The 24070-nt window shown below is 36.5% G+C and overlaps 3 protein-coding genes across 3 annotated transcripts; 1 reads left to right on the forward strand and 2 right to left on the reverse strand.

Moving 5' to 3' along the window:
• Positions 1 to 3632: 3632 nt before the first annotated feature.
• Positions 3633 to 5066, forward strand: LOC108325388 (uncharacterized). Its single transcript, XM_017558456.2, has one exon. It carries the CDS (start codon positions 4063 to 4065, stop codon positions 4966 to 4968), a length of 906 nt encoding a protein of 301 aa, XP_017413945.1. The 5' UTR covers positions 3633 to 4062; the 3' UTR covers positions 4969 to 5066.
• Positions 5067 to 6017: 951 nt separating this feature from the next.
• On the reverse strand, positions 6018 to 9706 carry LOC108324209 (COMPASS-like H3K4 histone methylase component WDR5B). The gene is made up of 2 exons (XM_017557072.2): positions 8869 to 9706; positions 6018 to 6505 (listed from the first exon to the last, which is right to left on the reverse strand). Exons 1-2 carry the CDS (start codon positions 9535 to 9537, stop codon positions 6215 to 6217), a joined length of 960 nt encoding a protein of 319 aa, XP_017412561.1. The 5' UTR covers positions 9538 to 9706; the 3' UTR covers positions 6018 to 6214.
• Positions 9707 to 16810: 7104 nt separating this feature from the next.
• Positions 16811 to 22305, reverse strand: LOC108326025 (protein TIME FOR COFFEE). The gene is made up of 12 exons (XM_017559251.2): positions 22064 to 22305; positions 21676 to 21984; positions 21389 to 21540; positions 21098 to 21275; positions 20733 to 21012; positions 20575 to 20635; positions 20416 to 20496; positions 20109 to 20328; positions 19923 to 19989; positions 19724 to 19787; positions 19193 to 19576; positions 16811 to 19055 (listed from the first exon to the last, which is right to left on the reverse strand). Exons 1-12 carry the CDS (start codon positions 22149 to 22151, stop codon positions 17316 to 17318), a joined length of 3624 nt encoding a protein of 1207 aa, XP_017414740.1. The 5' UTR covers positions 22152 to 22305; the 3' UTR covers positions 16811 to 17315.
• Positions 22306 to 24070: the final 1765 nt, after the last annotated feature.

Below are 24070 nucleotides of genomic sequence, written 5' to 3' on the forward strand. Positions count from 1 at the left end.
GCTTCAAGTTTAGTTACATATATAACAAAACAATCCAAAGTATACCCTTCAAACCATGCAATACGTACTCAACACGACTCATCCAGATTTGTATAATTGTCGAACTATTGGTCATCTTTGCACTTGCATAATTCAGCTGGCCCTCCCCAACACTACGCAAGGTGAATCCTCTCACCAGTCTATGTCTAAATTCTAAGACTATAGACGAGGACCTCCCTCTACTCTCACCACTCACACCGTCCTCCTTTATTTGAGCATGAACAGTGCTTTGAGTGTAGGGATAGACGTACCATTTCAAAGCTCCATACAATTATACAAGACAACAACAAACCCCTACAACCACTTCCAATCATCTCACCCTGAGATGTCCAATTCATACTCAAATACATCATTATAGTTCACAATCATGTTCTTTCCAACCACCCAAGCCTCATACATAAACGTACATGACAATCTGTTAAGCAAACAACATCAATCAATCCAAACCGGAGAAGAAAGGGGTGAAACCCACTTGGTCTGGTCGCATAACGCACAAAGGTCGCACATCGAAACCAGAGACTTTCGCATAGCGCACACAGACTATTTGCCTTGCGAATTACTTCTGGCAGAGGCTCCAGGCCAGCTCCAGTCGCACAACGCACCTAATTCGCCTTGTGAAATATCTAACAGGGAACACCATTGTTTGGCCATTCGCACAGTGCACTTCTTTCGCATAGCGAACGGTTCAACCAGAGAGCACCCCCTAGGGAGGACTCGCTATGCGCCCATCTCGCTCTTCAAATTAAAAGGGCAGTAGTTCCAGACCACCACCAGTCGCATAGCGATAGGATTCGCCAGGCGAATCCACAAACAGACAGTAACACCATCTGGTCACTCGCATAGCGAGTGACTCAAACAGTGAGCACTCTCTACAGGGTCTCGCTATGTGAGACAGCTCGCATAGCGAGTCTGCATAACGCAAATTCTGCAGAATTATGCAACTTACACACCCTTTACCATTTCTAGTTATTTTCCCCAACTTCTAACACTCCTAATTCCTGTATTACACCTAATTAAACTTGTCTAGATGATTATAAACGTTCCTATTACAACTCTAAAGTGATTTAGACTCAATTTCTACTCTAGAACACCAAAATCAACAACTTAAGGACTCAAATCCACTTCTAATACTTGTAACTCGTTTTAGTCCAGTTTTATGATCCTAACAAGTCACAATTGACTTGACTAATATGTCTCAACAGTCCCATTGTGCCCAGAACCCCTACCTCCCAAATTCATTATCTCTCTTCCTCTCAAAGTGTCCTCAAATACTTCAAAATTTCTAAACTGCTTATCCAACAACCATCACTACAGAATTCTTACCCCACACCTTTCTTGCTAGCCCAATTGGTCATCGGAGAAGAATCAAATGTTTGACGCATCAAACTCACCATAAGCGCCAGTACATATGACTAGTTACAACTTGTTGGATCAGACTAGGGTTGCTTTTTGATCAGGGATGTACCAACTCCGGTTTTTAAGATTCCTCTATCCTACTAACAAAATGATATTAACGATTCCAATTTCAGCCATTAAAATTCATTAAACGCAGCACACAAACAAGAACTCCTAGTATCATCATCATCATTTTTAGTTCATACCATCCAACATACAGAACATAAAAAATGCAGTCAAACATCATATCATTTTATAAATCATCATGCACGCATACTTTGAAAACAAACTCAACCCAAAATAATTAACTTCCCTTACCTAGAAAACTTTACAACACAGCTTACAGTATCGTTCTCGACATCACCTCACACAGCAAGGGCACAACCGCACTCTACAAATCACCCAAATGGCGATAGGAACAACTCTTAGAGCTAGAACAAACAGAGGAAAAACGTAAAGAAGGGTACACTAGGCACATGCAACTTGCCCTAGGTCCCAAACAACGGAGAATAGTGAAGAGCTACTTACCCGCTGAAGAATGAAAATCTATTCGGATGGTTGCGAAGGTCTCTATGCCGCGGTCACCTGAGCACCACCTAATCAACAATGCAACAGTTGAAATTGGTGAATGGGTAGAGAGAAGGTAGAGAAAATGGAGGAAAAGCTTTTTAGAGAGAGAATGGAAAGCTGAGATAATGAACGTAGATTCTGAAGGTCCTTTCTAAGGTCATAATGCCCTTAGTCTTACGAACCTGACTGCCTCACATAAGATCCAACTACTCTTGATCCATTTTTCAGGTCTTTACATTTGGCCATTCTCTGAAATCTTATATTTTTTCGTGGGACAACTAATCCTTAGTTTGGTAAAAGAAAGATTTTTCATAATGTCTTGAAATTAATTATTGGACATGGTGGTCAAACGGTCTGCAATGTGGCACAAAATAGTCTCAATTGTTGCAATGGGTGCATTAACGTAATCATAGAAAGGGATGGTTTCTTGCAGAAGCCACCATGATTTATTTAAATTCAAGGGTCAAACCAAATTTCACCTAATTACTTATTTAAGGGATTCCAAGACTTCCATTACCTACACGATTTAATGAGAAAAATAACAAGTGTTTCCAATTTATGTTTGTATTTGAAATTAGCTGATTTTATAAATCTAAAAATTTATAATATATGATTCTATCTTAACATGTTAACTCTATTCCTGTTTCTATTTAAAAACTGTTTTTTATTTAAATCAAATTAATCAATTCTCAAATAACGGTTAGTAAATGTAAATAAGAAAAAAAAAATCTAATTACAATATATTATAATGATAACTAATTATCTATGTCGCTTCTAAGTGACATAAACAAATTTATTTTAACTGCTACATTAATGTATGTTAGTTTGGGTCGGTGGAAAGTTGAAGATCTTAAACGCAGTGTCACTAATTGAGTCTAAATCCAGACTTCATTAATGTATGCCTACTTCATATTAGTACTTTGAATAAAAGAATTCAAAATATACAAGTGACATTAATTTAACATATTTTTTTTACATTAAGATCAAGGAAATTCATATTTTTAAAAATTATAGAAGATTTAATAAAATAATTAATGAATACTTTTTTGTAGAAAAGGCTAAACTGTGAATAGAGTTTCTATTATAAAGTTCATTTTACAAAAACTTAATGTATGATTAAGAATTGTAATGTAAATTAGTTTCAATGTAATTATTACACAATTTTTTTTCGCCAATCAAATTACAGAATTTTACAAGTTAATGACATAGTATCGAGTTAAATGAATAATTTAATTCATTACAATAATATGAAAGAAAATTAATTCCCTTATATGGTGAGAAAGATTTAAGGGCTATAATCTGTTTTATAGAGAGCGACTAAATAATGATGCGTCTAAGGTCATAGCATCTTAAAGAGGAAGATTATTGTTGAATTACCACGTCTTACCATCTTACTAAGCTAACTTAATTCTTTTAACTTGTCTTTTATACCACAAAAGAATTGGAAGAGAAAGAAGGGAGGAAACATGAGAGAATAAGAGAAGAAAAGTCAGAATTTACCATAAAAGTTTAAGATCTTATGAAGCATAAAGGTCACAGAAGTTGTTGATGAGACTTGTTTGTGATATCACAACATATGAAATTCAACAAATTAAACTTTCTTATTACCATCAACAAAAGATATTTGAAACCCATTTGCTGAATTTGAAACCCATTACTTTCTTCTAGCGTAGACGGCAGTCTTTGGCATTTGGTTGACTCATGTCATGCATAAGCATAGCAACAGCAATGGCAGTAGCAATAGAATGGGGTCAATTGTATGTAGCCTTTTATTATCCTTGGTACCCCATGTGCTTAAAGCGACCTTTTTCCTTTCAGTCACTCTTCCTTTTTATGTTCCCTGCAAAGGTTTTTTCATCACTCATCCTTTTGTTTTGGTTATTACTCCACTTAATCTCCCCACACAATTCAAACATCAACCAAATCTAAATCTCTTTCTTTGTCCCCCACACCCCTCTCTCCTCCTATGTCCTATCCCATTCTGAAGAAACACGATTAGAAGCACATGTCCAAACTCAACTCTTTTGCATCCAATTGTTTGTTGTTGCTAGTGTTGCCATGAAGGACTTTCCTTCTTGTTTTGGAGAAAATGGGGTTCAGGTTGCTGACTCATCCTCATCAAGCACCACAAGAGCGGCTCAAAATGTTGTCACGTGTGTGTACCAGTGCAAATTAAGACGCCGTTCATGTCTGATCACGGTCTCCTGGACCAAAACTCTCATGGGTCAAGGCTTGAGCGTGGGAATTGATGATTTGGGAAATCATTGTCTCTGCAAGGTTGAGATAAAGCCATGGCTATTCTCCAAGAGAAAAGGGTCCAAGAATTTGGAGGTCCAATCTGGTAAAATTGATATCTTTTGGGATTTGAGCTGTGCCAAGTTTGGTTCCGGGCCTGAGCCGCTGGAGGGTTTCTACTTAGTGGTGGTGTTCAACAAGAAGCTGGTGTTGCTGCTTGGGGATCTGAAAAAGGAGGCATGCAAGAAGATGGACAGTGATTGTGCTTTTTCTCACAGTGGTACCGTTTTCATTGCAAAAAGAGAGCATATTTTTGGGAAGAAGTTTTATGGTGCAAAGGCTCAGTTTTTTGACAAGGGGCAAGTGCATGATGTCACAATTGAGTGTGATACTGTGGGTTTTAACGATCCCTCTCTTGTGATTCGGATTGATAGCAAGACAGTGATGCAGGTGAAGCGTCTCAAGTGGAAGTTCCGAGGGAATCACACCATTTTGGTGGATGGGGTTCCGGTTGAAGTGTTTTGGGATGTGCATAGTTGGCTCTATGGGAATGCTATGGGCAATGCAGTCTTCATGTTCCAAACATGCATTTCAAGTGAAAAGGTGTGGGAAGGCCAATCAGCTTCTGATACCACTGCACTAACATTGTCTTCTTCTCAGCAGCTTAAGGATTCCCAGCTGCAATGCTTTGGGTTCTCTCTCATTTTGTATGCTTGGAAACATGAGTAGTAGTCAATTGAGTTGTTAAGTCTTGTTCCTCAATGTTATATTTATATTGACAGTCACATTTTTCAACAAGGAAACTAATAAACTTGCCCCTTTCTTCTCATCTTGATCTTACGCTTGCAAAACATATGGTCTGCAAAGAGAGTAAGTGGGTGTGGTAAATAAATTTTCTTAATGGTGTGACTGTCAAGAATGATCTTCTGTTTCCAAATGAGAAAAAGAAACTCACATGGCAACGTTCATGGCTTTTCTTATTTTTAGTTTAAACAAGCATTTAGATTTTGATGCAGTGGACAAAATACAGCGTACAACAGATTATCTTATGTCAGCTACTATCTGATTGTTAGTTCCTACCTATGTTTTGTTTATCTTTATTTTCATAAATCTGTCTCTGAAATCTATGATCTCCTAGTATGCAGTTGAATTTGAATACGAGAATGCATGCAGATAAACTGATGTTTCCTGCCACTAAATGTCTTATCCACTAGCGGATGTTGTAACTATTTCATCACGCTCTGCAATAATCTCTGTATATGACTGACAAATTTTAAAACAATTATTCTGCTTCCCTTTGGATAGTCCATACTGCATTTGAAATTGAATTTTAGTACTGTGAAGTCCACTCATAGCTTCAAATAACTCAAGCGATCAGCATGGAGAACATTGGAGATTTTGGGAAACACAAATGATGTTTCAATCTCAAATCTTTTGAATTTTCTTAAGCTTTTAAGAAATTAAATTAAAACTAAATATTCTTGAAAGATTTACAATATTCATATGCTATATTTTCATTTGGAAAATATGCCTTCATTCATCCAAAAAACATATGGCTGAAATTTACAGAGGGACAATATTTGTTGCATTTTCGCATCACCTCACGTTAATGGTGTTAAAAGTTTTACAAAACTAGTTCTAGGCATAAAGAAAAATAGTTGTACATTGTGCAAGTTGCGTTACTTTTTAGAAAACCACCACTTTCGATTCTTTAAAATGTGAAAATCCCATCTAACGAGGCACAAACAATACAAAAGAATATAGTGAAGAAATTTGGATAGGTAACATACAAGACTCATACTTCACATCACACATTAGACATGTAACACTTTAAGATGTCTAGAAATGTGATGAGTTTACAATCAAATAATGAAAAATATATTTACAAAAAAGAAAGACAGAATAGTGCCCACAAGAGATCACCGTGCATGAGTTGTATTAGTTGTCTTAAAACACCCTATAATTTCAATATTATTCAGGAATCCTGTACCCAAACCCTCACAGTTGCATCTCGAGCGAGACCAGCGGAAGCAATTTTGTTCTCTGTGGGGTGACAAGTAACAGATATTACAGTATCTGTATGGCCTTCAAGTCTCTGAATCATATTTTTCTGCTGAAGATCCCATAAATAAACGCAGCAATCTTCAGAACCGCTAACAATATATCTCCCATTAGTCACAGAAAATGTAGAAGTTATGCAGTATACTCTATTCACATGCCCAGAATATATTTTTAAGAACTTCCCACTCCCGTAGTTCCAGAGCTTCTGCATCCAGAAAAACTATTTTGTCAGGGAAACTATCAAAGAACCAATATGCTAAACTAACATAGAAAATTAACTACAGAGAATGTTAAATGTCTCCAGGACACTACTTAACAATGTGCTCCCATCACCAACGTAATTAAAATTGCAAAGAAAATCATGGATCACTCAATTCCACTTTTTGTCCACCATGTCCAATTCAGTACATACACAAGATCACAGCAGAGCAGATAGGCGGTATCATCGATGGAAGTCATGAAAACATCAAATCAATGTGTTTTTAGTGCTGCGTTGTTAATTATATGTATGTTTGCACTTGTGTTTATTAGGTTCACACAAAGAAAATAATGATTTAAAACAAGAAACTATGAATGATGTTTGTTTATGTCACGATTAATTCAATATTGGCTAATGAAGGAAGGCAAAAGAAAATCACTTGAGGAGTTCCAACTTGATGATATTCTATGCAATAATGAGTGGAGACAATGAAAATGTAGTTTAAATGGTGCTCCAAATTCAAATGAAGATGATGTACAAGTACAAGGTCAAGCCCAAGGTGGAGGGCAATAGGATGATGTCCTTGTTGTCCCACCACTAGGAGGAGAATGGTCTAATTAATGGGCTTTGTTAAGGAGATATAGCTAATGAAAATCCCTCCAGTTTTGGTTTTAATTTGAAAGATTTATATTAGATGTTTAGTATCTAAGGCGTTAGCCATCTAGGTGTTCATGGACTTGGTAGTTGGTTTTGATAATTTGGTATTTTGTTCAGGCTACTTTCACTTAAGTAATTAGGTATTTAAGTTGTTTTGTTGTGACTCATGAGCACTTGGTTGACATATTTTCTTTAGTATGACTTATTTGATGAGCTCAAGTTAGATTAATTATATTAAAGTGTGAAACTATGGATGAATTTTTTCAAAACTATTTATATTATTTTATTAGCGCATATCTCAGATTGATGTAGGATCTACTATGTGTATTACGACTCTACAATTTACAATCCAGTAAGCTCCTTACAATACCAATCATACTCTTCATTTTAACTACTTTTTACCCATCACTATTTCCAATGGATTATTCACTATGATTTCTAACTGTTTCTCACGCCGAACCCTTATCTTAATGATGCAGAGCGGGACCAGAAGTAACCTTTTCATCAAACCCGTCCTCAGAAGTTCATACATGTCATGTTTCCAGCCTAATTCTACACAATGTCAGCAGCACAAATGATCGATACGTTATCTCAGCACTTCCTGTTTTTAGTTGATAAAGAAAATAATAGAAAGATAAATTTCATTCAGAAAGAACAAGCAATACTATGGTTAATCTGGGTATTTCCTCTTAAGTTTGCATTCAAAAGCAGAGTCACAATTTATCTAAAATCATAACATATTAGCGTGAAAAATTTGTGCTCCCAATATATTGCATAGATAATTTAAGATATTCTTGTCTTTTATATTAAGCTCCAAAGAGAAATTTAAATGTCTCGATCCAGATTTCAAAGATCGTTTCCATGATCTGGTGATGATACCATAAGGAAAATTGTTTGTCTACCCAAGACCTTGGGCCGACGGGTGGTTGGAATTAAAAATCAGGAACTATTAATTTGGGTCTTATGGCTAAGTGAAGGTTGCGATCCAGAGGCTGCTTACTATAAATCATTGCCTCATAAATCCGGTCCCTTGGGATCAAATGCCTTTGAATAAAGGAGACTGCAAAATAGCAATTCCCATTTGCTGGAGGGATATATGCTCATCAGATAGTATTTTAGTATTCTTCAGCTGCTCTGTCATGGTTTTTTTTGTGCAGTGATACCAATGGATTGATAACTGGGTATGGTTCTGGAAATGGCATTTGGAGGCAGAATATATTTGATTGAGAGAAGGGCCCTAGACTATGTTATCAACTTTGGTATGCTATGCAAGGTTATGCAAGCTGTGATAAATGTGTTTGAAAAGAAGATAATTCCATGATCTTTCCTGTTAAATCAGCTTATTCCTTCCCTTTTGCCATCTCTGCTCCATTTCTAACCTTCTAATGGAGTAATAATCCAGTAGATACAATGAACAAGCTTTTTTTGGAAGAGTCATGTTCGTCTAAGGTGCGGTATACTTAGTAAGATGAGATTAAAATGATTACTTTTCTAAAGTTAGTCTAGCAGGAAAAATTGATTAGGCTCATTTCCTTCAACATGGTAGTTTTGTAAAGGTTACCTATAGAAGAAAAAAATGTCTTTTTTATAAGTAGTTGCTTGATCTATTTGGTTGACAGTAACAGTAATATCTTTCTACTTAAAAGAAAAAAACACTATTTAGAATGTAAAAAACACTGAAGAAGAAAAATTAAAAAGAGAATGAAACTCACCAGGGTGTCATTCAGAGTTGCGACCAGAATGAACTTGCCATTGGGGGAGAATTTGGCGAAGGAGACAGCAGGAACCTTATCATCGATGAGGGTCTTCAATGGAGCAAAGGTTTTGGTGTCCCAAACTTTGCAAGAGCCATCATGGCTGGCAGAGAGGATGAGGGTGCCCTCGCGGTTGTAGTGCACGGAGGTGACAGGCATAGAGTGGCCGTTGATGACTTGGACGCATTTGCCGGTCTTCACATCCCAAACCCTAATGCTCTCGTCGAAGGACCCGGACACTATGTAGCTTGATTGGGGATTGAAATTCACACAGAAGACCGCATCAGAGTGGCCGCGGAGGATCTTCACGCAATCGCCCCCGGTGGCGTCCCATATACGGATGGTGCAGTCGTCGGAGGCAGAGCAGATATAGTGAGAGTCCGAATCCGAGGACCAGGCCAGGTCAGAGATGCCCTCAGAGTGACCAACAAGGCGGTGGAGGAGGGAGAGCGTGGCAGATGACCAAATAATTAGGGTTTTGTCGAGGGATGCCGAGGCTAATAGCGTTCCGTTGTTCGAGAACTTCACGCATGACACGGCGCTTTCGTGGCCAGTTAGGGTTTTCAAATGCCGGTAGGGTTTGTAGGTTTGGTTGCCAACGCCACCGCTGTTCGCGCTCGTCGCCATTCCGAAACTTGCTGAATTCAGAAAGCAATCAGGTACTTGGAAAAGGCTAAGGAACCCAACTCATAGCTAGCAAATGGCTAAGGAACCCAACCTTAATATGGAAGCAGTGTCTATGCAACTAAACAGCAAATGTTTGGGGATTGAGAACAAAAGAAACACAAAGAACTGAATTCTGTGAAAAAATATTTCTTTATAATTTAATATACTTTTAATTATTCACTCCTTTTATAATATTTATAATTTATAATTTATAAAAATATTTTTTAATTTAATATAGTTTTAAATTAAAATAATTATATTTTTATTTTTATCTTTTAAACTATTGCTAATTTAAATTTAATTACTTTTTAAATTAAAATTATTATTTTAATAAAAGAAGATGATGCATACGGGTCTAGTATATGTATTTTCAAAGTTTATTATTATTGTTATTTATTCATTTATTATAAACTTATAAATTATAAGTTATAGAATGTTCAAGAAAGAAACAATAATTAGTGAGATTCAACATAAGTGGCCCAGTAGCCATCATTAAAACCAGATATTTGTAGGGAAAAATCTCTACGAGAAAGAAGACCTTTGTTTGGACAACTTTTGAGTTAAGTTAAAACTTTATTAGCAACACGGTGGTGAGCTTGAGTCGGATGAGCCATGAATTAGCTAAATTGTTGTGTGGCATATATAATGTATAGACGTGTAGTAGTAAGATATAATAGTCTTCCAACCAAACGTCGATAGGACAAGGGATCATCCCAGAGGGGGCTAGAGTCCTGATGGAGGCGAAAAGCTATCCATTAGGCTAAAGGAAGGTTTACAACCAAGCATGTTAGTATTTGTGAGTAAATTAATACAATATTTGCGTTGACAAAGAGAAATCCCTCTTTCTGAGCTACCTCCAAGCCCAAAAAATATTTTAAAATCCCAAGATCCTTAATGTGAAAATTAGAGTGAAAAACATGTTTAATATGAGTCATTTCAACAGGTGAATTTCTAGTCAACATATATAATCATAGCAATAATGTCAGGACCAGAAACTTTAATAAACAAACTATGATTAGCTTGGGCTTGAATATAACCACAATAGATAAGCAAAAGAGAAAATTTTTCATATCATATGTGACTAGCTTGCTTGAAACCATATAGATATTTCTTCAATTTGAGGGATCATAAGAGCCTAATTCAGGAGGAATAGACATGTACACATTTTCAATAAGATCCCCATGAAGGAACGAGTTGTTGACATCTAATTATTGAAGTTGCCAATGATTAATGGATGTAAGAGCAAGAGTAACGCGAATGGTTTCCATTTTCACAACAGGAGAAAAAGTTTTAAAGTATCTGTGCAAAACCCTTGGCAACTAAATGTGCTTTGTAACGTTCTATAGAGCCATATGATCTTCGTTTGAGTCGGTAAACCCACTTACAATCGATGGGTTTGACATGGGGAGGTTTGTCCACAATTTCCCAAGTTTTATTCAAAACCAAGGCATCAATCTCAACGTTCATGGCCTCAAGCCAGCAAGAATGGGAAACGACTTCATGATAATTATGGGGTCTTACTCAAAAGAAAGATTCATTAAATAATGACGATGAGATTCAGAAATTCGACAATAACTAATGACAGATTGAATTGGATACCGACACCTGAAAGATTATGGATTTGGCATTATAGACAAAGAATTACACCTAAAGATTGTGAAGGAAAGGAGGGGGATTGTTGGGTCGAGTGGAGCGACGAATGGGTGGTGCTAGTGGTGTTGAAAGTTGTGTATCTGAAGATTATGGTAAATGGTTAGGTGATGGATTGTTTTAGCTTGTGTTAGTTTGTTGTGTGGTGGTTTGGGATTGTGTGAAGGGTGGGTTAGATTGACATCTATGAGTAGTAGGTGAGAATTTAGATGACTCATGAGAAATAAATGGATTGTGTGAATGTTCGGCCGAGTGGGGCTGATAGTGTTCAAGGTATGGATCCATGAGAGGAGTATAAATAATGGTGTTTGAACTTGAATTTGGTGTGAACAGAAAATTAAATTCAAAAAAGAAAATGTCTCATGATATAAAAATAGTTTTAGAAATCAAATAAAAAATATCACATCCCTTACTTCCAGTTTGAAAACAAAGAAAAACTCACTCACGAGAACGAGCATCAAATTTTTGACGTGGAGTGTGTGTGGAAGCGTAATATAAACAAATAAAAATTTTAAGCATGGAAAAATCAGGTGTTTGTTTATGTAAAAGCTCATAGGGGCACATGTTTTGAATGATAGGAGAGGGAACATGGTTAATTAAATAAACAATATGTTTAACCGCATAGGACCAAAAATGTTTAGGAAGATGAGATTGAAACATAATTGCATGAGCAACATTAAGAATGTGTTGATGTTTTCTTTCAATTCTGCCATTTTTTTGGGGAGTGTAAACACAACTAGTTTGATGAAGGATGCCTTTAGATGCCAAGAAATCTTTAAGAAAAAAATTTGGACCATTATTCATGTGAATGCATTTGATTTTTGTGTCAAATTGATTTTCAGCAAAGACAATGAAATTTTGGACATGTGTTTTTACCTCAGCTTTAGATTTTAATAAAACAATCCAAGTGAATTGGTTGTAATCATCAAGAATGGTTAAAAAATATTCGACCATGAAGAGAAAGGGTAGAAAAGAGACCCCAAATGTCCATATGAATTAGATCAAAAGTATTTGAAGCTCTACTCGTGCTAGACGTATAGGACAATTTTCTTTGTTCTGAAAGATGAAAAATATGACAATTTTCATGAACATGTTTTGGAATAAAGGGATATTTATTATGCAAGTCATTGAGACGTTTTCGAGAAAGGTGGCCAAGCCTAAAATGCCATAGGTTGGTGAGGATAAAAATGAGGTAACAACATTGTTGGCATAGGAAATAAGGTTTTCTCCTTCCTTTTGTTTTCTAAATAGTAGACCTTTTGTCAATTTAGCCAAACCAATCATCTAACATGTGTCCATTTCTTGTATTTGACAAGAATCATCAAAGAAAGTGAGTATTTAAGAGAGGAAATTAAGTTTGATATAGAAAGAAGATTGAAGTTAAATTATGGTACATATAGTACATCATGGATTATGAATTTTGGGAAAAATTGGACAGTACCAGAAAAATAAGATTTGACAATGGTATCATTGGATAAACATATATCAACTGGTTTTATCTTTGAATAATTTTGAAAACGATGTAAAGAGGAAGCAATGTGATCTGTTGCACCAGAGTCTATAATCTAGGGGACAGTGATGATGGTGAGGGTGTGTGTTTACTAGCGTTAAGAATGTGTGTGGTGGTGCAAAAAATGAAAGAAATACTAAGAGAATCAGAAATTTGGCCCTTTTGTTTGATATAAGAAGAACTAGCACTTGAGGGCTAGACATTAACACTTGGGCCCACATCATTTAAGGAAGAATTTGGTTGATGTAGAAGATCCATTACACACTGATATTGAGCCTAGGTTAGAGTAAACCTTGATTCATGTGGAGTTCTCGCCATTGTCACCTGTGAGGGATGCATTTTTTACGACAATGTTAACAGAGGAGGAAGAGCCAACGTCATTGCAATCATTGTTGTCGTTGAAGCGTGGTCTACTGGGATAGCGAGGGTGACTAGGAGGATACCCATGTTTGTTATAACACACATCAATGGTGTGGTTAGTTCGATTGTAGTAGGAACAATATTTATTTGATTTTTGCTTGAAACTTTCATTTGGAGAAAGACCGCCACCATGACTTCTATGTGGGAGGAGGAGTGGACGCATTGACGAATGGATTGACCCCCTCAATGTTTGTTGATCACATTGATGGGATATGTTGGCAAAGGCGAAGGCGAAGGCCAAATATAATAATCAAAGACAAATTTCGAACCGTGGCGAAGGCCAAAGATTTCTTTTTGGAGCTCTGTTATACGAAGCAAATCACCTTGGAAAAAACGTTCCCGAAGATCAATCCAAATATCAATGGCGCGATCAAAGAAGATAACACTCTGAGCAATAGAGGAAGACAAAAAGTTAAGGAGTCAGGACATGATCAATATATTACAACGTTCCCAAGAATGGTACAAATATCTGTAGGAGAAGGAAGAGGTATGGAATCCATCAAAAAACTTATTTTACTTTTGGAAATCAAAGTCATTCTAAATGAGCGAGACCAAGAATGGTAATTATTTTCTGTAAGAATAGGTGTAATAGAAACAGAATTAGGTCCTTCACTAGGATGAATATAGAAGGGTACTAGAAGAAATGAGACTAGGGTCAGAAGAGACACTAGAATTAGGATTGAATTCTTAATCATGACCTGTGCTCTTGGAATTTGTTTCAGTCATATGATGAAAAGAAGAAAAAGGGTAGAACTCTAGGAGGGAGCTCTGATACCATAAAAGAACAAAGACGAAGAAAAGAGAGATAAGAGATAAAGATGCAAAAGGAATTCATTCTTTTGTATTACCTTTCATAAAGGGTAATATATATATACAAAAGATGACCTAACAGAATAAGGGCAAAAACAAAAAAGTCTTATATACAGCACTATAGTCTGGTATATTCTTTTGTTGTGCTATTTTCTGCTTTGGTTTCACATGTGCTCTGTTGGGCCAAATTGGGCCTTACTTCTATTACTTATGATGGACAATACGACCATCACATGACTAGCCAAACAGTCAAAATACTACGAGATTAACACTAACATTAAGTAGCTTAGACTAAAGCATGATTACTAGAAATTTGGTATCATTAATCTAAAGCTCAATCCGAAAACTATAAATACAAGTTTGAGGTAAAGATGTAGGTGATTTGCATTTATTGTGCATTAATTACTATAACAGCCGAACAAACACTAACTTTGTCATCGAAGTACCTTCTGCAAGTAAGCTCTCAACTAGACCAAACAGAGTAGAGGACAAAAGAAAACAAGAACTTGGACACACAAAACTTGGAAGATTTATAATCTCGACCCCATAAACCGAAACATGTTTAATTAAAAGCCTGGGAGTTTTGGTTGTTAAAGAGTAAATTCTCGTTTAGTAAGTTGTTTAATAAAAACTCCCGATGGTGTAGTTGCTAGGTGAATATTATGGTCACTAGGTAAGCAAAACCTTCATTGGATGACTAAAATTCACGAGACATGGTGTCTTTGGCTGAGCAAGCAAAATTTTGGTTAGGAGAATTGTAACGTGTGCTTAATTTAAATATAATTCATAAGTGAGTGATAGAAAGTATTTTCTGAACTTTAAGAAATTTAGTTTACAGGTTTCTAAAAATTTGTGTATTTTTTTATTGTATGATTACGTTTGATTAATATGGGGTATGATTCTAATATAACATCATTGTTCGGTGAGCATAGTTATTACTATAGAAAAAATATTAGGTTGATATGTTTAGATTGTCTATTGAATTTGGGACTGAAGTAGATGATCTTGATTTTACTAAATTGGACTTACGTAAACAATGAGAGTAAAAAGAAATTTTTGTAATCTAGTTTGCAATATTGAAATAATTGTCTAGTAGATCATAGAAATTTATCATGAGTGGATTGAATTTCTATTATGTAACTTTATTGTGGTGATAACTTTATGAAGGTAGTATTACATATGTATCTCTTGGAGTCTAATTTAACTTATGAATATTTTGAAATTAAAATTAAATGTTTATGATGATTATGTCAATAATAATTGAAATGATATTATTAGAATATATGGATGAAATGTGATTGATTCTATGTATTTAACGTCTTGAATATGTGTATTAAACTTTTTTAAATTCTAACTTACTTTCTTTTTTATGTTTGTATATTACCATGATATTGTGTTACAAAATTAAACTGAGGAGATTTAAAAATATTATGTATTTATGTTTTGTTTATTTTAAAACTATATAAATATAATATAATTTCGTATTTTTTAAAAAATAAAAAACTTTATGGGTATTGATGTGAATATTATGTTAATATAAGTTTAGGTTTTCTTAATTTAAAATAATGTAACTGGCAGTGGGATGGTAGACAGCTTTATTTTATGCAGAATGTATTGTAAAGCTTTATTTGTTGCAGAAGCAGTGTAAATGCATCCTTGATATCCTCGATGAAGCTGTGTAAGAGAATCTTTGGTTCCTGTTTTTAGGCAAAATACAAGAAATAGAATTGTCAAGACGAGGACACATGCACCAAACCCGGGGTGATGACCCTTTCCAAGTTCCAATTCCAATCAGAAGGAGACATTTCAGGTTTCTTGACGTCCATGATTACGCGAATCAAACACATTCACATAATTGAGAAACTTAATATTTCATGCTACGAGTTTAAATCCTTTTATGCTGGCGGTAACATGGACGATAAATAACAACGGTTGAAAATAAAACTACTTCTGCATATGCTCATGCTATTTTTCATACAATTTAATTATCTCATGTTTAAAATGAAAATCCGTATATTTAAAGATTATGATTATTTTCAAATTATTATGTTAAAGTTGAGTCAATACTCAATATATAACTGTCATCCCATTGTATTGACACAGCTTGCATGTTTTGTCGGAAGATATTGGGGTTTCGTAGTTAGTCTCAATTTGTTTAAACAACTCCACTTACGTACCACAAATTTCTGCCTGGTTTGATATGCACGATGATTCTTGTCATGAGGATCACCCGTGTATATATATTCCAATTCCTAGGACAATGATCTCAAACGAGACATTATAAGCATCTGAAACAGAGCAGGACCATATAAATAGAGTAGATTCCCTTATCCAACAGACAAAGTGTCACATAACATAGACCGTTGGGCGCATATCATGTCTAAACTTTGATTCTATTTCAATCGACAAAGGAGACTAGTTTTAGGGGTCTTGCTCCAAACCTTGCACCATGCAAAGGACCCGTCCCTTCACGGCAAAAAAAGAGTCTGAAATAAAAAGCAACATATGCTTGTACCAAAGAAAAAGCGACATACGAGAAAGGGTCTACATTTGAAAAATGACAACAGATAAGGATCATCATCTTATAGGTGAAGTCGCTTTCTTTCACTTGGCTATCATATCATGTTTTGGTGTTCATAACCGGGGAATGCTAGCTGCTAAGTTTTCAGGGAATTGAGACTGCATTGAATGCTAAAATAAAACAACACTGAAAGAAACAAGGAAACGCCAAAAAGAAAAAGAGAGGAACCATTCCCGGAAATTTTGCATTCTCATTTGTTTTGTTCTCCGAGGTCTCAGTCTTTCGATATCCCAACTATCCCACCTTCTCCATTAACATCCAAATAAAGAGAAACAACTGCAGGTTTTTTCATTAAAAATGAATTTAAGTACATCTTTTGCTATGGGAGCTAAAAAAATCATTAATATATATACACATATATAGAATTCCCTTAATGTGTCAACTTAATTAGATCCCATGAGAACTTGAAGGCCTTCCAGAAGCTAACCAACCAGGAAATTTGACAAGATAATGCTACCTACTGTTTCAAAATTGCAGGCCTAATGGATCCCAACTTCCTTCCATTATCCACTCCTTTGTGTCCCACCAGCAAATGTCATACCGCATGCCCTCTCACAATAAGTGATGTTCAAATGACAGCATCGCTTTTATACAAGCACCTGGCAGCTGACATGACCATTCGTACCAAAACCACAAGGGCGGTAACAAAACCCATGAAATACACCTTTAAACATTAAGAAGAGCAGCAAGGACCTCCAAAATATATGATGATTACCAAATAGGAGTATAATTGTAGATAATTCCTTGTGCAGCAAAATGATGTGGTGACTAATATTTTAGCTCTGATAGGTGGCTGGTGCATGAGCTTAATATTGATGGGACATTTCTCCCACAAACTGGAGAAGATTTTTGGCCACTCCCAGCAGAATTTTCAGCTTGTTGAAATTGTGAAGCGTTGACTGACGAACCAATTTTACTTCCTTCCGAATTTGACTTAATATTTCCTTGAGGTGGTGTACACATAGGCTGGTTGCCACTGAGTACTTGTTGCCCTTGGGGTGGCAGGGAAGTTATGTAATTTCCACCAAAAGAAATTTGCATATGACCGGACAAAATTCTCCCTTGTTCCTGAGAAAAACTCTTGAAGGTTGGAGCATTGGGTGTCATGATAGATGAGAGATGAGTATGAGAATCTGAAGTTCTACCCGAGGCCTTAGCGTGAGAAGCTTGGCTAGAACTTTTGCATTGAGTAAGAGTTTGTGAGAAAACAGGGGCATTGTTTGCAAATTTTGTAGCAGGACCAGGGGTGCTATTAGTGGATGATGCTTTGTATCGATTTGCCGGAGTGGGTTGCTGCTGTTGCCCAGCATGCTGCTTTGAAAGCTGATGCGAATGCTGTGGCTGTTGAGAACTTGAAGCACTACTTGAAAGAGGCACACTTGTTATTGAAGTTGAAGCAACAGGTTGACTAGTCCAGTTTCCATTGGCAGTAGATAACATGAAGTTAAGATTCTTGGATGAATTATCAAAAACAAGGGTGGTTGGTCCGTTGCTTGAAGACTTAGCATTTGCAATTTTCTTTTCATCTTCTTGGTGCGAAGAATTTCCTCCACTCTTCGTTTCAGTAATTGAATAATTCATCTGTTGAGTAGTCTGAGTTGAGCTTGCAGCTTGATACCCTTGCCATGCAATATCCGGCACACTGTGAAGTATCACAGGATTCTGTGCCATGGATGAGAAGTTAAGGTTTGAAGGAACACTGGTCCCATTAAATGCAGCAAATGATATTGCAAATGCTTGAGATGGTATATTCTCCACCCCTCCTTTTAAAGCCTGCTGCTGCTGCTGCTGTTGCTTGTCACCAAAACTTCCACTATTGCCAACAACAATATCTGATGTTGCAGATGGCTTAAAAGAATAGTTCACTGGCTGAACTGGAATTGTAAAGTTCTGCCCATGCACAGTCTTCGGAGGGAAAGATGTTCGAGTAGCAACAGAATGTGCATTACCTCCACCTGTCTCAGTCTCATGCTTGCGTAGATGAGAGAGTGAGGTCTGTCGCTTTTGTGACTGCTGCTCCATAGTTGTAGATGTCAAAATATTACTGCCATTAACTTGTGGCTGTTTATGAGATGATGAACTGCTTGATGTGCTTGCATTAAGATAACTTGGTTGTACCAGTGCTTGTGACTGAGGATGCTGAAGTGGATGGAACGTTTGAGAAGAGTAGAAAGGCCCACTGATTACATGTGTTGCTTGCGGAGGACTTGCACCTCTGATTGTCGCAGCTGCTCCAAGAGAAGTTGAGAAAGGAAATGAATACCCATTATTGTGAACTATTGTCATATACGGAGAGGAGCCATTGGCTGAAAAATTTGGGTAGCTAAAGCTCATTGCAGGAGCTACCACTGGCAAAGTTGAGGAGGTACCAAGAGACCCGCCTACTGAGCTATGGGATATATTATACGAGGAAGTGCTATTAGGGGAATTCACAGCTCCTGCCTGATTAGTAGTTGCCGTAACTGAAGCTTGATGCTGCCCTGGAGGGTACAAGAAAGCAGGGCCATGCTACATTCAAAATTAAATCACATTACTTTCCAAAATAAAACACATCAACACAACAACACAAGCTATCAATAAAACCAGTAAAATTGTCAAACGGTTACTTTTAGCAGTATATAAGCAATTAAATGAGAAGACCGTACCACTAGATTGCCAGGTGGCCCAGGATTGGGACCATGCTGGAACACAAGCTGCACCCTATGAGTTGAATCCATTGGATTGGCATTATTAGAACATTTGGATGCGGTAACACTGGGATTACTGGTGGCGGCCCAACCTTTATCTTGTTCAGAATTCTGGTTTACAATTGGCAAGTGTTTTTGAGATTGCTTCCCAACGGCCATACTTTCTGCAGAGGGCACACAGTTGACTTTGTTGGGTTTTGTGCCACACGGAGAACCAGAGCCAGTAGCTGCTGGCAACGGGGGTTTCGTCTTTGTAAACTGCTGGTGTAAGATGTTACAAGCAATGTAGTAATGTGTTGCACATCTCTTCGGTTGTCTTTGAGAGAGGACAAAATTCACATGCTGCGCATATGAAGCGTGAAGGTAATGTAAATGGCATCGTTAAATACAGATAGGTTGGAAGTGATTATATCACAACTCACAGTAAGCATAACCAGTGGACTCGCATACGTACAACTAGGAAACAAATTATTTGAAAAATCATAATACCTGCTGTGTCAATGATCTTATGGTTTTCTCCGTCTTCACAACTGGCTCCGAGAGCGGCTTATATCTGCCAATTGTAATTATCGACCTTAGCTAATTCACATTACTAATATAACCAAACATGAAGTTAAATTAGAGAAGTACAACCATGAAGAAAAAGGTATATGCCTAGGGAAGTGATGATCTAATAATAGATTAATACCCAATGGGAGGGAGACTGCTGCACCGTCCTGATTCAGCTGTTGATAAAGGCATTGAAGTAGATTGAACTGAAGAGGGAAAGAAATGTGAGCGACTTGTAGTTAACAAAAGGGTCGATCAAAGCTGACATATTGTTCGGAATAAAAAAAAAAGAAGCTAAAAAAGCCAAAAATATCAAATTAGTTACCGGTTTTCTCTACTTTGGGATTTGATGATACGGTAAGCAATTCCTTGTTCCTATCCTTCTCTTCTAATTTGTTGTTTGTCTTATCGCCATCGCTTGGCTTCTCCAAATCGTGCTTTAACACATCCAACTTCTCCTTAAATGCGACCATTTTCGCCTTTTGAATTTCTTCCGGTGTTTTCCCCTTCTTAACCGGTGTTTCCAACTTGACACTATTTCCATTCTGCACAAGAATTTTGACGAGTTGGACCACGAAACATAAAAATGAACAGGAAAAAATAATTTCAAGACGTACAGTCAACCTACTCACCATTTCCGCATCCAGTGCCAAAGCTTTAGTTTCTGATGACAATTCATCCCGTTCCGGGGAAAGCGCCATAGGAGGAGGAGCCTGTTGAAAAGGAACTCTTCAGATATATTTGACAGCAAAAACCAAGGAAAATAGAGCAGGAAAAACTAGGACTCTCACCATCAGATCTATCTCCAACTTGCCTACTCGCTGGGTGTTGCCCTCTGCAACAACCGAGATCCTAATAAATCGAGCCAAAAGGAAATGGGGACGATGATCAGTATCAAAATATGTTTATTCAAGAGCAAAACAAAAAGCTATTGTTCATTAATGCTCACACTCTGTTTGAAGCCCATTCTTGTTTATCGTAATCCAACTTGATGTGCGACGGCGATTTCTTTGAAGGGAAAACCGATCTTCCATTCACAGAAGCATCCCCAAACCCAGCACCAGATTTCATGTTGTCTTCCCCTATACCCTCTATCGGGGCCTCTGATGATGGACGATCGTGACAATTCACATCAGTAGGTTGCTCAATCTGAATCCTTACTAACTCTTCACTTGAATTATTCGAAACCGCGGTGGAATAATTGTTGTCATCTTCCATTTTCTTTTTCTCTGATAAAATGCCAACGAAAAGATGAGGTAAAAAAAGAAGAAAAAGGAAGAGTAAAAGAGAAAAGTTCCAGAAATTGAAACCCACCAACATCCTTAGAGGGGCAAGGTATAGTGGCGTTGCGGTGATTGACACCTGCTTCAGGCTTTTCCGAAGAAGATTCGTGATTCTTTGAAGTCTTCAAGCCGTACAGTAGCTCAGCTATCTCAATCTCGATGTCTGAGGAAGACGATGTTGATGCCTTAGGAACAACTTCAATCTCTTTCTGCAACATAACACACAACAAAGAACACAATCCTTCAAGAAACAAAAAAACAAAAAAAAAAAAGTCCTTTTCAAAAAAAGGAAACAGAATAAACAAAAAAAACTAGCACAGACCATCTTCTTCCTAAGAGAAACATTCGAAGAAGAAGGCGAGGCCGCTTCAACACTCATTCCTCCGGGGGAATCCGACCGTTGCCGGAAATTCTGCTCCTCCCCGCCGCCGCTACTTGCTGAGACCAAACTTTCATGAGACCTTTTCGCAGAAGCTGCGGAAACACATCAAACACCGAATATCAAAACAAAGCAAAAAAGGGGGGGAAAAGTAAAAGTAAAAGTTAGTTCCGGGAGACACCAAAATGAAAGTGTAAAAGGAAAATAAAGAGCACTTATATCGTCGTAACCTGAACGAGCCTTCCTGGGAACAGTCACGCCGATCATCTCCTCCGTTATTTTAAACGGAGGCGGTTTCGACGGCGTGAAGACCCGGCGATGGTTCTGATCGGAGGACAACGACGTCGGATTATTAGGAGAACGGATCTTAGAAACGCCAACGTCTACAACATCATCGTCTTGTTCGTTTCCAACGCTCTCTTCGGTGCTTTGCGAGTGAGAGCCTCTCCTCCGCTTGCTCCTGTTCACCGAATCCCTATCCCTATCTGGATTCCTTCCTCTCTTATTAACACCTTCCCTCAACTCCACAGCTCCTTCCTCTGTCACGGAACAGAAATAGTATGAGAAATAACACAGAAGAAATAGTAGAAGAAAATGAAGAAGAAAGCATGTTAACACCGGAAGAGTCTCTGAGAGCAATAGTTCGATGTCTGCGTCGGGTGGAGGAGGCCATGGATGGTCTTCTGGATTCTCTGGTTCTATCCATGAGCTTCTTCTTTCTTCTCTCTCATGTAAACAAAATCACAGATAACACCTCCCTAAACCGCAACAGCCAGCGAGTCACCGGAATTCCGCCATTAACCACCGCTTCTCAAAATTTGCAGAGCCTTGCACTTCTCTCTTCTGTTATATGCCTCTATGTATTTATTTTCATTCAGTTCACTTCATTTAAAGGGATTATAATTATTAAATGCCATTATGAGTTAATTAATTATTAATTAATTAATTAATAATCTGATCTTTCCACTTTTCATATGCTTGTGGAAAAAGAGAAAATGGTTGAATGTTTCCCTTTCACTATTCATACATCACACTCGCGCAGAGAGGGACGGCTCAGATTTGCGGATGAGGCTTTCGGCGCTACGAACCCCGTTGGATCATTCCGTATCCGACGGTGTCGGCTTGGTAGTGCCAACATGGCAGAAAAGTTATTGTCGATGGAATATGGAATGCCAACTTAAAGTGGTCATGTCTCACTTTACTTATATCTTTTCCTCTTTCCATAATAATAACATAAATAAGTTATCTTTCCCTAGTTCATGTTAACGCGCTTAAGAGGCGCGTGTAAACAAAGCGCACTAGGCCCCAGCTCAGGCGTAGTGGGGTGCAGTTGGGTGGGGTGAATAATATAAAATAGAAAAGTAGTCCTATTATTACTAAATTACCAAACTCATTAAATTAATATGTAATAATTAAATATTATATGAGAAATGAGATGACGATCACCGATTGCCACAGGATTCTGTGTTTTCAGTTTTGATTTTAAATTTCAACGTATTTTTATATGTCTATATAAACTGAATACACGTTTTCTTACTTTTGTTTTTTTTATTAAAAATCAATTAGAATAATGATGTGTGAGGTTTTTTAAAAACTGTTTTTTTTTTTCAGTTACATATTATATTATATTCATTAACTTCAGAATAATTATTTTAAAATTTAAACAAATCTTTGAATATGGTTATTAAACTTTATATCAATGATTTTACTTCAAAATTTATCTCTAAATTAATAGAAAACGCAATGTCCATTAAAAACTGAAACTAAAGACTAATTAGGTTATATATTATAGTCAAACATATCAAAGCAAAGATTCAAACCAAAGAATTTTTAAAAAAGACTTAAACTTTAAGCAATCCTGTGTATGGTATAAAAAATAAATCATTACTATGAGATAAAAGAAACGAACAAAAAAAAAGTGCAAACCAGAATAGAGAAACAGGTTGTAGTTTTCAATTTTGGAATGAAATTAAAAATGAACTGTTGGAAGAAAAACTTATGTAGGAGATAATGCGGCCAAAACTTTGTGTTTTCTCAATGAATAAATAAGAGTCTGTTTTTATTGTATCACATTGTAGGTCTAGAGTTTTGTTATTCAAATAAATATTCGACCAATTCTTTTTTATTGAAGATCTAGTTTTAATAATAAAAATATAAAATCTGTCTCAGTCAGATTTGTTTAAGTATAAGAACAAATTTAAACCGTTTTTAATAAAAGTCTTTATCTATTTTTTAAAACTGTATGAAACTTATTTATCGTTTTGAGATCTTTAAATAATATTATTTTAAAATAGAATATTGGATTGTAATATAGCCTTAAAATTTATTATATATATATATATTATGGCCTTTTGAGTATTGATATTGTTAAGTAATAACTTAAAATTTTTGAGTTTATACTTTTGGTTGTTACACATTAATTATATCACCTTAGATTCATACGTCATTCATTAGAGTAATGTAAAAAACATGATCATAATTATCCTTGTTAAGTAATAACTTAAAATTTTATATATATTGTTAAGTAATAACTTAAAATTTTTGAGTTTATATTTTTGCTTGTTACACATTATATCACCTTATATTCATACATCGTAATGTAAAAAACATGATCATAATCATCCA

This window comes from Vigna angularis, chromosome 3 (genome assembly GCF_016808095.1).
Source record: "Vigna angularis cultivar LongXiaoDou No.4 chromosome 3, ASM1680809v1, whole genome shotgun sequence".
Classification (NCBI taxonomy): Eukaryota; Viridiplantae; Streptophyta; class Magnoliopsida; order Fabales; family Fabaceae; genus Vigna; species Vigna angularis.

Bases quoted from the DNA above. Each gene is read 5' to 3' on its own strand.
- LOC108325388 (XM_017558456.2), top strand. From the start codon at position 4,063: ATGAAGGACTTTCCTTCTTGTTTTGGAGAAAATGGGGTTCAGGTTGCT.
- LOC108326025 (XM_017559251.2), bottom strand. From the start codon at position 22,151: ATGGATAGAACCAGAGAATCCAGAAGACCATCCATGGCCTCCTCCACC. The intron at 21,985-22,063 runs GTGTTAACATGC...GTTCCGTGACAG, and splicing joins TGCTCTCAGAGACTCTTCCG to AGGAAGGAGCTGTGGAGTTG. The intron at 20,636-20,732 runs GTGAGCATTAAT...TCGATTTATTAG, and splicing joins GAATGGGCTTCAAACAGAGT to GATCTCGGTTGTTGCAGAGG.
- LOC108324209 (XM_017557072.2), bottom strand. From the start codon at position 9,537: ATGGCGACGAGCGCGAACAGCGGTGGCGTTGGCAACCAAACCTACAAA. The intron at 6,506-8,868 runs GTGAGTTTCATT...TTCTGGATGCAG, and splicing joins CAACTCTGAATGACACCCTG to AAGCTCTGGAACTACGGGAG.